The sequence below is a fragment of the Rosa chinensis genome, chromosome 7 (assembly GCF_002994745.2).
Source record: "Rosa chinensis cultivar Old Blush chromosome 7, RchiOBHm-V2, whole genome shotgun sequence".
Lineage (NCBI taxonomy): Eukaryota > Viridiplantae > Streptophyta > Magnoliopsida > Rosales > Rosaceae > Rosa > Rosa chinensis.
Genome location: NC_037094.1, coordinates 64,710,025 through 64,724,475, shown reverse-complemented (window position 1 = coordinate 64,724,475; position 14,451 = coordinate 64,710,025). Strand labels below are relative to the sequence as shown.

General features: G+C 38.4%; 1 protein-coding gene across 1 annotated transcript; it reads right to left on the bottom strand.

Moving 5' to 3' along the window:
- Window positions 1-2,542: 2,542 nt before the first annotated feature.
- Window positions 2,543-4,100, bottom strand: LOC112179926 (MDIS1-interacting receptor like kinase 2). The gene is made up of 2 exons (XM_024318411.2): window positions 3,074-4,100; window positions 2,543-2,949 (listed from the first exon to the last, which is right to left on the bottom strand). The coding sequence occupies exons 1-2, from the start codon at window positions 4,023-4,025 to the stop codon at window positions 2,543-2,545; spliced, it is 1,359 nt and encodes a 452-aa protein (XP_024174179.2). The 5' UTR covers window positions 4,026-4,100.
- Window positions 4,101-14,451: the final 10,351 nt, after the last annotated feature.

Genomic DNA, 14,451 nt, shown 5'->3' with positions numbered 1-14,451 from the left:
AGGTGATCAAACCAAAAAAAAAAATTGAGAATCATACTTTGGGGCAGACCGTTATCCCTATAAAGCAAATGCACTGCACTGATCTTGGACGTCCAAGACCAGCCAAAATGGCAAAAAATAAAAAACGCTGCATGCACCGCAAGCTTCTTGGACGATCAGAGGCGTTCCCGACCAAGCCCAATGGCAATTCTTGGACTTTCACTTGGTCGACCAATTATGGGCACATGGGCTTCACTATGTAATTATATATATTAAAATCAGTTGCTTTTGTTCAACTTTTGTTCAACGGCTATATTTGACCCGCTATGTAATTATGCAAGCATGATTTTTACCAAGAAGACAACCATTGGATTACATCTATAAAAAAACAACCTTTGGATTAAATAGTGAATGATTGAGAGGCATTGATCTTGCGTCTCTGGGGTGCATGAAAAAATTGGGAGGCAAAGGCAATATCACTGAATAGTGCACAAATGGGAGGCAAGACCTTGCCTTTTGCCTCTGCCTATTGACTCTTGGGGTGCATTTGCTCTAACGTCAATCTGAATGAAGCAGGTCTTTGGGTTTTTCTCCAAGTGGGTTCTGGGCTTCGATAATGAAGCAGGTTCTGGGCTTCGATAATGAAGCGAGGCCCACCCAAAACTTATACAAGAAACAATTATATATATATATATATATATATATATATATTAGTTAAAAGGTATTTTCCCTTCTTGTTAAAAAAAAAAATTGATTCGTAATTAAGTATAGTGGCTCTAATACCAAATGTAAATGCAAAAATGAGTTTGTACTCAATCTTGAGAACACAAAATGTAAATACAACTAACATGTGCATAACGATAAAATTGAACAAAATATAAAGTATATATATACTAACTTCGTTTAGTCATGATAGATGTTCTCCTCTGTTCAATCTTGTATGCTTTTTTATGGATTTAAATTTGCTTACCACTTTTATTTTTTGGTGATATCACCATCCTATTAAAACTTGTCACGTTATATATAATTGATTTTATACTTAAAATATTTTTTTTTAATAAATCATCATGATTCACTTTAATTATGTTTTATAACACATGGTGATTTTTTTATTGAGTGGTGATATCACCACTAAAATATTGGTGGTGAGCAAATTTGAATCCCTTTTTTATGGGGTAGAGATTACGAATCGCACAAAGATTTCAATCAAAGACTAGATATTTACAAGAATATGGGAGGTTCTCAGTCCTAATTAATATAGGCCTTTGTCAAACTATTCATGTACATTTAGAATTACTCTACAATTAAGTAATTAACAATAGATACCATATTCAATACTAAATATACATAGTAAAAAGGAAAGGTCCCCCTCGATGAAGATAACTGCAAAATAGAGGAAAAAAAAGATAATTGTAATGCTATTAAGCATGCTCGAGATTCAAGTATTACCTCCCCCTCGATGCAACTAAATTAAATAATAATATGAGCGTGCCAAACTCCAAACCGAGTTTAATTAACTTCATAAGCTTTCCTATCTTTTGGGGGATTGAGCCGGAAAGTTGGTTGTCATAGAGGATTAAGAATTCCAAGTTGCTCAAGTTGCCGAATGAAGTGGGAATGGAACCATTGAGTTGATTCTCACCTAAATCTAGCTTAACAAGAGATTTCGAATTCCCTATCTCTCTAGAATTAATGGTGCCGGACAGGTTATTTCTAAAGAGAAGGAGAATAGTAAGGTTTGTGATATCACCAAATGTTGTCTGAATTGACCCAATGAGATTGTCTTCCCCGATTCTAGACGCAGAAGACATTTCAAGTTCCCAATCTCTCTAGGAATAGCATCAGAAAGTCTATTTTTAATTTTTTATACAGGTAGAGAACCCTAAGATTTGTTAGAAGACCGGTTTTAGGTGAGATTCTCACGGTGAACTGATTTTCGGAGAGGTCAAGATAAATGAATTTGGAGAGGGAACTGATTTGAGGTGGGATAACAACGAAGAGTTTATTCAAGGTGAGGTTAAGATATTCAAGATTGGGAAAGGATAGGAACAAATTAAAGTTCGTGCAGCGTACCTTGTATGGTAGAATTGGCAAATCCAAAACATAAGCCTTGCCAATTCTAGTATACAAGGTATGCATTTGCCAATTCTACTATACAAGATATTCAAGTTATTGATAAGAACAATATTGCTATAAATTAAACCGAATTTTCCAGCAAGCACTAGTCCTATAATCCAATATACATGTTGCAAAAGATACATGTTGTCCACTGAGTTTAAGAATTTTAATGGTAGAAGAAAAATGAATCGTTTAGGCTACCATAACCCAAACCCAAAAACTTTCACGTACATCTCACTTACAAAGCCAATAGGACTATTGTCTTACTTGGTTCACAGTAGCTAGAAGAGAACACAATAGTGTAAATGTTGAACCATGCAATTATACAAAGAAATCTTTGATTTATTTTATCTTTACATGTACATAGACAAAACATTTTGAACAATAATGCAACCAAGTTAAGGCATATGAGCAAATAAGTGAAATTTAGGAAAGAAAAACATTCTCAGATAGCCAAATCCAAACCATCGAAATCAAGCAATTCACCTAGTTTTATCATACGTAATGGCTTAGTCAAATGTAGCCTCTGATGAGTTTCAAATTGTTGAGAAACTTGTTTCATTGTTGGACGAGATCGAGGACAGGAATTCAGGCATGCAAATGCTATCTTCATAAGCGAGAGCACTTCCCCTGCAACTTGATGTGTTGGAGGGGAAATGCGTTGGTCGAAAACATCCACAACTGGCATTGGATGGGCTGGTAAGGCAGTTGATGACGACGACGATGACGACAACCCCGATGATAGGGATGAGAGAAGATCTCCGGGATGTCTTCCCATAACTATCTCCAATGCCACCACTCCAAAGCTATAAACATCACACTTCTCATTTACTACCATTGTATACGCCAGCTCTGCTCATAGAACACACACACACACACACACACACACATAAATAAAGATCATTTAGTTGAGTCAGCATGGTTCTAAAAGCATAAATTTTGTTAGATAGTATGGGGCAAAGAAAAACTTTATTACCTGGTGCAATATATCCATAGGTGACTGCAACGGCAGTCCAATTAGCTGAGTCTGGGTTTAAGAATTTAGCAATGCCAACGTCTGAAACACATGCCCGATACTTTGCATCCAGCAAAACGTTCTTGCTCGATATGTCCCGATGTACAATTGGTTTCAAGCAATCGTGGTGCATGTAACACAAGGCACGAGCTACACCTTTCACGATATTCAACCTTTTACTCCACCCCAGTTCTTTAGCTTCCTCATCTTTGCTCAATACTCTAGCCAAACTTCCCTTTTCAAGATACTTATACACCAAAAATGAGTGTTGCCTATGTGAACAAAAACCATAAAGCTTCACAATATTTCTGTGACGCATCTCAGTTAGTGCCCTAATTTCATTCAAGAATGCCTTCTGAACATTCTTGTCATCATCGCATAGCAAATGGAGTTTCTTCACGGCCACTGTGCAAGTGGATGACAAAGTTGCTTTGTAGACACTTCCCTGTTCTCCTTGTCCTATGCAATGCATGGGATCAAAATCTTTTGTTGCCCTTACAATTTCCTTAAACATCATCTTCCCATCAAACTTTAATATAGAAAAAGAAATTTCGTCATCCCTGTTTTTTTCTTCTAGATGCTTCTTTTCCCTTTTTGGTACAAAAGCAAATATAAAGGCTAGAAGTGCAATTGCTCCAAGAACAAGGAAGATAATCAAAAGTACGAGTTTATGGTCCTTTTTTGGGCTTTCATTATTGCAGAGTTGCAAAAAACTTGAGTTGTCACACAACCCTTTATTGTCTTGTAATGCTTCTGGAGGAGCAGCTTGAAATGCCTTGATGTTGGGAAGTGGACCTTCCAAGTGATTGTAGGATATGTCAACATACGTTAGCCCATGCATGTCTTCCATACTTGTTGGAATGAAACCAGAAAGATTGTTGTGGGATATATTAAGTATCTTCAGACTCTGCATGTTGCTAATATCTGATGGTATCTGACCTTCAAGTGCGTTAAAACTCAAATCTAGTTGGGAAAGATGAATTAACTTCCCCAACTGAAATGGAATTGCTTGACTGAACTTGTTGTTGCTCAAGTTCAAGTAATTTAACTTGAGAAAGTCACCTACGAAGCTTGGAATTGAACCATTGAATTTGTTTGCTGACAGATTAAGATATTCTAGATCAGTCAATGATTTAAACTCTGAAGGGACACGACCTGAAAGTTCATTGCCATCCAACATCAGGTTCACCATTGAATTTAATCCCCCGAACTCCTTTGGAATTGTCCCGACTAAACCATTTGATGAAAGATCCAGCGCATAAATTTGGGTTGCATTTCCAATCTCAGCTGGTATAGAACCAATAAGGTTGTTTCCTGCTATTCGTAGGGTTGTTAAATTTGGGCTCAATCCCCAATTTGGCGAGATTTTACCATAGAATTGATTATTGCTCAAATCTATAAAATTGAGACTCGGATAAACACCAAAGTCTTCAGATATGTTGCCTGTCAATTGGTTCCTTTCAAGACGAACTCTGAATAAGCTCGTGCAGGTTTTCAGGCTTTTGGGTATTGGACCAATCAGATGGTTGGAGGATGCTGAAAAGTTTATAAGAGATCTAGCTCGGCAAATGTTTTGTGGCAAATAACCCGAAAATTGGTTGTTATCTAATTCCAATACTGTCAAACTTTGGATATTCCCTAGGTTTTGAGGGATGGAGCCAGAAAGCTGGTTGTCACTTAGGTGTAAAATTTTCAAGTTATGCAAGTCACCCAACGTTGTCGGAATTGAACCATTGAGTTGATTAGCATTCAACTCTAGATGCACTAAAGATTTCAGGTTCCCTAACTCTTTTGGAATGGTGTCAAAGAGATTATTTTTGTAGAGATAGAGAAAGGTAAGATTTCTGAGTAGACCGATTTCTGGTGGAATTCTCCCAAAAAACTGGTTATTGGAGAGGTCAAGATGGAGGAGTTTGGAGAGGGAACTGATCTGAGGTGGGATGACATCAAAAAGTTTATTCAAGCTGAGGTCAAGATATTCGAGATTAGGGAAGGATGAGAATGAAAATTCATGTAGCATACCTTGTATACCGGAACTGGCAATGGTTATGTTGGTGACACTTCCAGCGGCATTGCATGAAATACCAGTCCAAATGCATGGGCTTTCGTTTGCTTTGGGGTTGTTGGAAGAATTGGTGGTATTCGTATCAGTAGTCTTGGGAAGGTAAATCCAATCCGTGAGCTGGTTATTATGGGAGGTTTGATTTAGAAAGCTGGCTTTCCATTTCAGTAGAGCCTCTGCTTCAGTAGTTGAACTAGCAGAAGCAAAATGTGAAAAGTAGTTTTGCGATGAAAGTAGGTGAACATACAAGAAAAGGCAGCAAACTAGAGGGCATACTTTTTCAAAAGCTAAAGATCTCATGGCTTTTGTTTAATTTGTTTGGATATACAGACTCCAAAGTATGCTGTAGCTGTTAAACCCAATAGGCTTTATTTATAGGCTTTTTACACATATCTTCTTTCATCAATTGTGGTTCTTATTTTTTGGGGTATACTTAGAAGTTCCTAATACTCTTGATCGAGTCAAAGTCCCAAGTACAGCTTCGAAGAAGGCTGGGAAAGGAGGAAAAGAGTGAAGAAATCTCCAAGCCGATGAGCCACTGATTTGTTCTTCCAACAAAGACTTTTACGTCCAAGTCTACAGTCTTTGTCTCTTGTATAGAATTTTTGTTTCAGGCGGCAAGGTTGGAATGTATGGTTCCTGCCATTAATTGTTTTGCTCGTGATGGAAAAGATTAGGAAGACAACTCAAAAGATAACTTACGGTAATGGAATGCTGCCTACAATTACATGATGAGAAAATTCAACAGAAAACACCCACACATAAAAAATAAATAAATTAATTAAAAAAAAAAGGCAGTTTCAAAAGTTTCTGAGACTAATTTTGAGAATAAGTGGTTGGGATTTTCATAGCTTTTATTTAGTTTTATTTATTTATTTATTTAAGGAAAGTTGGGTGTAATCCATTAATAAGTGAAAAAGTATGTAACATCATAAAATGATTCACTCATATGGGCTACATTAAAATCGAACCACTGCCTAGTTGTCCCTCATTATCCACTGTATTGTATAACCGAAGCAACATTGAGAGTCATTTACCAAAGAATTTTCTTGTTGGATGAGGGTTATAATTTCCCTGTTCTGTTATAGTCTTAGATCCCCCTGCATTAGTTATTTTTCTACTTGTCGTAGTTGCTATCTTCCCCTTCAATTATTCTTATTTCTTAAGACTTCGAAGTAATTTCCCTGTTCTGTTATAGTCTTAGATCCCCCTGCATTAGTTATTTTTCTACTTGTCGTAGTTGCTATCTTCCCCTTCAATTATTCTTATTTCTTAAGACTTCGAAGTCCTGGTTTCTTATCAGCTCAAATTAATGTTGATTGCCAAGTTTGTTGGTGAATGATGTATGTTTGAGGTCTTTTGTCTTTGAGAATTTATACTTGGGGGAGGGGATTGAGATGTCATAACCAATAACACTAGTCCAGATTCATTGCATTAATGCATTCTATGGAACTCAATGTATCAATAGCTCTGTTAATCAATGTCTGATCACAAATAGAAGAGTATTGATTTGTTAGAGAAGAAAAATCCCACATTAATTAAAAAAGTGACAAATAAAAATATAACTTATAAACGGGGTGGATCACATCCAATTTTACCGAGACTTTTTGTGATTATAACCCAACACCTACGGGTGGTTAAGTTGGGGCAGTATTGGTACGATGGTGGGTCACGGGTCAAGCTTGTCGCTGTTTAACATGGTATTAGACCTAGAGGTAGGTTGCACGTGAGGGAGAGTGTTGGAGAGGAAAGATCTCACATTGAAAAAGTGACAAATAAAATATAACTTATAAATAGGTGGATCGCACCCAATTGTATTGAGACCTTCAATCTGAATCTCCTTTTTTCTGGCTTTTGTTGTACCAATTTTTTTTATTTATTTTTATTTCTTTAAGGAAACGAAATAAGAACTAACTCAGCACTCTTACCCAAAATTATTGATAAATAAAGAAAAGATGCATAGCAAGGGGGGCTATGCTAATACCTTGCCATGAAAAAATACAAGTTGAACAAAAAACTAGTAAAGAGAAAATACAACTTACTGCAACAATTACAATAGTATAAGAAGAAACTAACCAACTATCCAAAACAGTAGTTAGTACTTTTTTTTTTTGAGGGCAACGGAAGACTAATTAATTGATGTAAAATCATGACGACCTCACTCGGTCAAGCATGAAGGGTACAAACACCCTTCATATTACATAAACGATGCTCAATTATTAAAAGACTAAACTCCAAAAAAGCGGAGACTCCTAAACTTAAAACCAAGAAGGAAAATGCTAGAAAGTAAAATGCAGGAAAATAAAATCCCCTACTCCTATACACCCTAAGGCAAAACAACTGTCTTCAGAAGCTTAGACGCCTAAGACCCTCATGGTGTACGTTTCCACTCATGAAAACAGCAGATAGCTTTGACCTAGTGGCAGTATAGGACTAAGAGCAGGAAATGCCACCTCCGAAAGGTCCAGACCAAGCCAACCTAGAAGAGAGAAAGAAAAGAATAGGGCAAGCCCTAAGGCCCAGCCCACCAGTCCGCATTGCTTCGGCCCAGAGAAACTGAGACCTCAGACCCCAACCCAGTCCCCTCCTTCTCAGCCTCCCAGGTATGGCCGGAGCTGAACTTTGAGAAGAGCAGCCTACCCGCATCACTCCGGCGGCCGCCAACGTTCTTTAGCCATAGAAGCCACCAAAAGAAGTTTCCCCCGAAGAAAGCCCACAAGGATCCGAGCCGCCTTCAACTGAACGTCGCCGGTCGTTACTCGCCCTGACAAAACAATCCGAACCGACGCCGCCTCCCGCCGGCGTTGTCTTCAACCCAACAGCACCGCCTCAGAGGTGACTGCTTTGCCATAGTACGACGATGGAACCAGATCTTCAAACTCCAACCCCAGCACCAAACAACCCGATCCTATCACAGGTCCGACGCCTCCACCAACAAGCTTGCTAAGTTCACCGAAAGAGAACGACGCCGGAAGCGCCCTATAGCATGCAGAAAACCTTCCGGTCGCCGCCGCCCTGCTTCACAAAACCCTAGGTTTCGGTATACTAAGCTCCGAGTTTTCGGGAGCTCTAATTTTTTTTTTTTTTGACACTAGGAAAAAAGAATTAAGTTTTAAACAGTAGTTAGTACTTGATGTCAAACCGTCATTAGACATTTGATGAGTTTTTTTCTTGTTTCTTACTTATTTAGCTCCCTGCATTACCTACTTTCCTACTTGCCATGCCTCCCCCCCTCCTCCTCCTCCTGCATTATTGGGTCATCACTGCCTCCACTGGTCTTTCCAGGTACCTACGGGCAAATAAAATAAGTCTTACTATACGGTTTTTTTCTCATCACGGTGCTCAATTGTGGGAAGAAAATACTTTCAAGTCCAAGTCTAAGTCTTTATCTCTTGTATTTTAGAGTTTTTGACTTTTTGTTTCCGGCCGCAAGGTTGCAATGTATGGTACCTGCCATTAATTGTTTTACACGTGATGATACAAGATTAGGAAGACTGACTCAAAAGCCTGCGGTGCTTGTGATTTCACTGATTTGTATGTTTAGTGGTAAAGGAAGTTTAATGCTGACTATAATTTACATTATGGAAAAATGGAATGAAGTCTCATTTGGAAAGGTAGGCTCATTTTGACACCCAAACAAAATCAAAAAGAAAAAATGCGGGGTCGTTTCAAAAGTTTCTGAGACTAATTTTGAGAATATTTGTTCGGAACTTTCATAGTTTTTTTTTTTTTTTCCTCTGAAGGAAAATTAGGTGTTAATCCATTAATAAGTGAAAAGGTAGGTAACATCATCTCATGAGAACTCAATCGAAATCGAACCACTCCCTAGAAAAGACCCTACGGTACCGCAACATAACATCATCATAGGATAAGTTCCAAGTAACCTAACGTTACTAAGACTAAAAACCGAGTAATTCCAAGTTATACTGCTAATTTGATCGTAACCGTTAAAGATCGCCCTATACAGAATAAGTATCTCCAGAATTGTAGACAGGCTTAGCCTGAAGTAAATGTTAGAATGGAGTCCAACAACAATAATTCTCATTGAAGGCTCATTGCACCAGCCCAAGTAGTAGGACTAGAACCACAACTCAGGTTGACAACTTTCACAGTTGCACCCAACCAACCCGGAAAACTAGAGATCAGACTTTTAGGTACTTCTTGATTGAAACATGGGTTTAATTTTATTTGAGAAATCAAATAATAGATAGATATATTGTGATATTATGCATCTGTGTAGTTGCCTAATTTGTCCACAGTGAACTAACATAATGAGGTCCTCATAGCAATATATATTGAATCATTTGCTACTGTTTGGTGATGGGTCAAAACTTGCTGCCAAAAGAAACCCCTCAAAATGTAGGCATTGTATGCAGGAGTACTGCAAGACTTTAATCTTTCTGAAAACAATATACATGGAAAGCTACCGTTGAAAAGAAATACATGAATCCCCTACATATGTATATAAACAAGATCATTTATTTTCACAACTACGAGCAGTACGGAAAGAAATGCACAGATGAGTTCTCAATGATTGATTTAAGTGTAATGTCCTGCTATCTATAGGAATATGCATTTGGGGATGACAGCACCTGAGAAACCATTTGCATTGTCGGCCTTGATTGTGGATGTGAATGTCTGCACTCGATTGGTAGTCTTGCAATGTTTATCAGTTCATCCTCAACATCAGGTTTGACTTAAAAATCGAGCCATTTGAATAATCAATCTTCTTTTATCAATTTTCTTCTCTGCTTTGTTTTTGGGCAGGTGAGTTTGTGGTCTGTAGTATACCTTCAGTCAGAAACTGGAGACTTGGAATCAATACCGACCTATCTAGCTAGCTATGTGAATAAGACTGGACATCGACATAAGTGGGAACTGATCAAGCTAATAATTCATCAATTCTTGTCTATACATGACCTGCCATTATGGACTTGTTATTTGATAGGGATGGACAACAAAAAGAGAATCTGACCAAATTCTTAGGGCTCCTGCACATTACTGGAAAATCAATATCTAGCTCTGTTTTGTAATTAGAATTGAATCGATATTGTATAATGGAAATATCTCTACTCCACTGTGCAGGGGAAAACAGTAACCATGGTAAGAAAATTCATGTCCCTCCTATCATGTTCAGTCAGTACCGGGTAAAAGATATTATCATGGGTTTCCAAAAACATGAATGTGCAGATGCAAATCAACAGGAATGTAGCATTATTCAAAAATCAAATACCATATCCAACTTGAAGAGAAGAGGTACCTGCAGTTTATCTGGTAAATGAACAAATTTTTGAACGTAACTCTTGTCTTTCCGAATCACATTTTAGCAGATCAAGATCAGCATTAGACATCTGGGGAAGCAGAATAAGACCAAAAAAACAAAAAATCAAAACCGAACCAATCGGGAAATTCATGATTCAATTTTGAACCACAACCAGTTACCAAGAAATTGAATTAATTACCCATACTCCAGTCGGCTCTGCCTTCCCAAACAGGCATCGATCACGTTGTTGTTGTCGTCGTCGTCAATTAATCCTTTCTATAAGGAAGGGAGGAGGATTAGCAGGAGGAGGAGCCCATGAGAAGTATTGAGACGAATTTTACCAAACACCTCTGATAGCAGGTGTGAAGGGCCAAGCCAGAGTTCATCAGATACAATCGTATAATGGAAATATCCCTACTCCACTGTCCAGGGGAAAAAGTAACCATGATAAAAACAAAATTCATGTCCCTCCTATCATGTTCAGTCAGTACCATGTAAAAGATATCATTATGGGTTTCCAAAAACATGAATGTGCTGATGCAAATCAACAGGAATGTAGTATTATTCAAGAATCAATATGAATTAGTCTGGTAGATGAAGACTTGATTAACATAAGCAGCAAAATTCACAATTGCAATCACTACAGGTATGATAGATGATATCAAAAGGGGCAGTACTTAATAAAATGCACCTACAAGTCACAATAGGATACCAAAAGGTAGAAACCACACTTGTAATCACCAAATGTATTAACTGAATTATCCATAATCCTTAAACTTTGAATTATGGCAGGTCATGTGAAGTGAACAAGTGAACCAAAATTTTCCCCAATTGCAAATTAAACAAAACCAGTTCTGTATCAAAACCATTACTTTGCAATTGAATTCAGACCAAAAGAAACTTACAACTGACTGAACCACAGTTGATGAAGAAGAAGAAGAGGCAGCTGGGTTTGACCCGGAATGAGCCGAGGACATACTGAAAGCTCCGAAACGAGTCTGGCGAGCTGAGGATCCCGGAAATAACAAATTGGCTGGTCTTGAAGAAGAAGGTTTGGTGGAGATGGAAGAAATGAAGGAGAGCCTACAACAACCAGTAGTTTAATTTGAACATAACTCTTGTCTTTCCGATAGCAGATCAAAATCAGCATCAGACATCTGGAGAAACAGAATAAGACAAAAAAAAAACACAAAAATCAAAATTGAACCAATTTGGAAATTCAAGATTTAATTTTGAACCACAATCAATTACCAAGAAATTGAATTAGTTACCCATTCTCTATTCGGCTCTGCCTTCCCAAACCAGCATCGATCACATTGTTGTTGTTGTCATAGTCTAATCCTTTCTATAAGGAAGGGAGCAGGATTTGCAGGAGGAGGAGCCCATGAGAAGTATCGAGACAAATTGTACCAAACACCTCTGATAGCAGATGGCAAGGGCCAAGCCAGAGTTCATCAGATACAAGAGAGTAACAAAACAAGTATAGTTATTTTGGATATCTTCGATAAATGAGGTGATAGTCTCCCAGCAGCCTCAGATGATAAACCTGCAGCAGAAGAGATATCCTCATGAATCGGGTCCAATACGATAGTCACTATTTGAAACCAAAAAACAAAAGGAAAACATACCACTTAAAATTTCCCATGAAATCACAAACCTCTCCACAAACTGATCCAAAAAAGAGCCTAACATCAGCTTGAGAAACCTTCAAAAATAAGCCAAATTACAGTTGCATAACAAATTTAAAAACCTAGGTGCCAACAAATGACAAATTGTTCCAATAAAGTACATTCTTGTCAATATTTATACAGTCTATGGTTCATGCACATATATCACATTCATCTTCAGTCTAAACCAAAGTATAAAGAATAATGATGTTATTATTAAAGAAACCATTGATTTTGGGGTGTTAATAGACTTTAAGTTGAGAAATCTGCAACTGTCTCAAAAAAAAAAAAGAGGTTCACTTACCGGAGGCAAGAATGATGGGTTAACAGGTGCAAAAGCTGTCTTAGAAGGCAACATCCTCACAGGCTAGAATCCAAGCATTGTCCCGGCAAGACTCAAAGCAGCCCCTGCACCTTCTGCTTAAACAAAAACCATGAACCAAATTAATGAAATGATAAACAGAGAGCAATTAGCAAATCATAACTGCAACATATAACTGTTCAAATTTTATGCATCCATACAATCTCAGCAAATGGCCAACCCACACTACCTTCATGAGTGAACTGGATAAACGCAAAACGGAGTACAGAATTCGGTAATCAACAACCTTCATCCACACAAAATGCCAATTGTTCAAAAGCAGAAATTTTGATCAGTCAAGTGAAAAACTCTTCAAAAAAAAAAAAAACCACATCACCTGCCCAGAAGTAACGAATAGCGCTGCGAGCTGTTCCTCAAACAAAACAAACTCCTCCGAAGACCAAGTGATAGTTATTCCACTCAAATTCCAATTTCTTGACTCTTGAGTTAGAATTGAGAACGTTAATTCGGAGTTAGCAGAGTGGAGTCACTGGGAAGTCAATTCCCTTGCCTTTTTCAGCGGAAGCAACGAGTAGAGTTTCAGGAACAGAATCAGAGACTATCAATGAGAACTTGAGTCACCAAATTCCCAATCCTATACTTACCCAACATGTAAATATTATCCTCTTCTCAAGACTCTAATCCGCCAATCAAAAGCCATTATTTACCGCCACCTGATACAAAAGCAAAGCATGAACATTCACAGATTCAATCATAACAATTTCAGATCTCAAATTGAAAATATAACATCAAAAGGAACATGCTTTACACTCACTACCAGAGCAACAAATGTCTGCCAACTACACAATTTAAGACCCAGTTCAGAGCTACCTCAAATAAACCCAAAAAACAACAGAACGAAAGAGAGGGAAAAAACTCAGAGCAAACAATAATGAAGAAAAAGAAGAAATTCCAGTTGTGGCCGAAGAAACTGTGCAGAGACTATTAAGCTGGGTAGTTGTTTTCCAATTTTAGTTTGGGCTTTTACTGTCTGAGCCCTTGTGGGCAGTATTCACTGCACCCCATAAATAACTTATGGTGTAAATATTCTTGTTTTGCCAGCACTTTTCTCTCCCACAGGATGCTCACCGAGTTTCAAAGCTGGAGATGGACAAGCAATAGATTATAGATTTTGTGATCGCTATTTCTTTGATCAATATGGTAACGCTCCGCCATTTTCACTCACTCCCTTCCAGGATGAGGCTCAGGTTCGCTCTCTCTCTTATTAAATCTCACTTTTTTTCTTTTTTTTTTTTGGAAACATGAAATTCATTAAGAGGGCACAGCCCAACAAACGGACCTATCAACAGATAAGGCCCAGAACAGAAAAAAGAAAGCCAGGTCCTCCAGCTCTACCCACAACAGGAACAGGAAAGGAGGCCGTACAGCTCAAAAGAAGAGGGAACTTCGGAAAGTCCCGATTACAGTGTCAACATGAGGACATGGTAATCCATCATTTCTGAGTACCATTGAGAGAGACGATGGTGGCGAGTCCGCCCATCTGTAAAGACCCAGCGTCCGATTTCCAAGCAAGGCCGCTTCATGAGCCGCACAATTTGCTTCCCGGGGAATCCATTCCCAATCAATTTGATCAAAGAAGCTTCTTCTCCATTTCAATTCTTCAATAATCAGTTGAGTTCTCCAATTCTTCCCAGTGCCAGTTGAATTCAAATCAGAAATGAGGTTGAGGGAATCTGATTGAACTTTGATTTTCTTTAGGTTCATATCAGCAGCCAAATCCAATACCAGAAGGAGAGCTTGAGCTTCAGCCATTTCGACAGAACAAGAGCGGGAAGATGTAGCTCCACCCCCCTTCACGGTTCCAAGATGATCCCTGATTACCACTCCCAGGCCACTCGAATCCGGTTCGTGCCAGGCTGCATCACAGTTCACCGCCATTACACCAAAGGGGGGAGGAGACCAAGTCGGAGGAGGAGCTCTGCTCCGCTTTGACTTAAGTAAAGATGAAGCCTCCATGAACTCCAA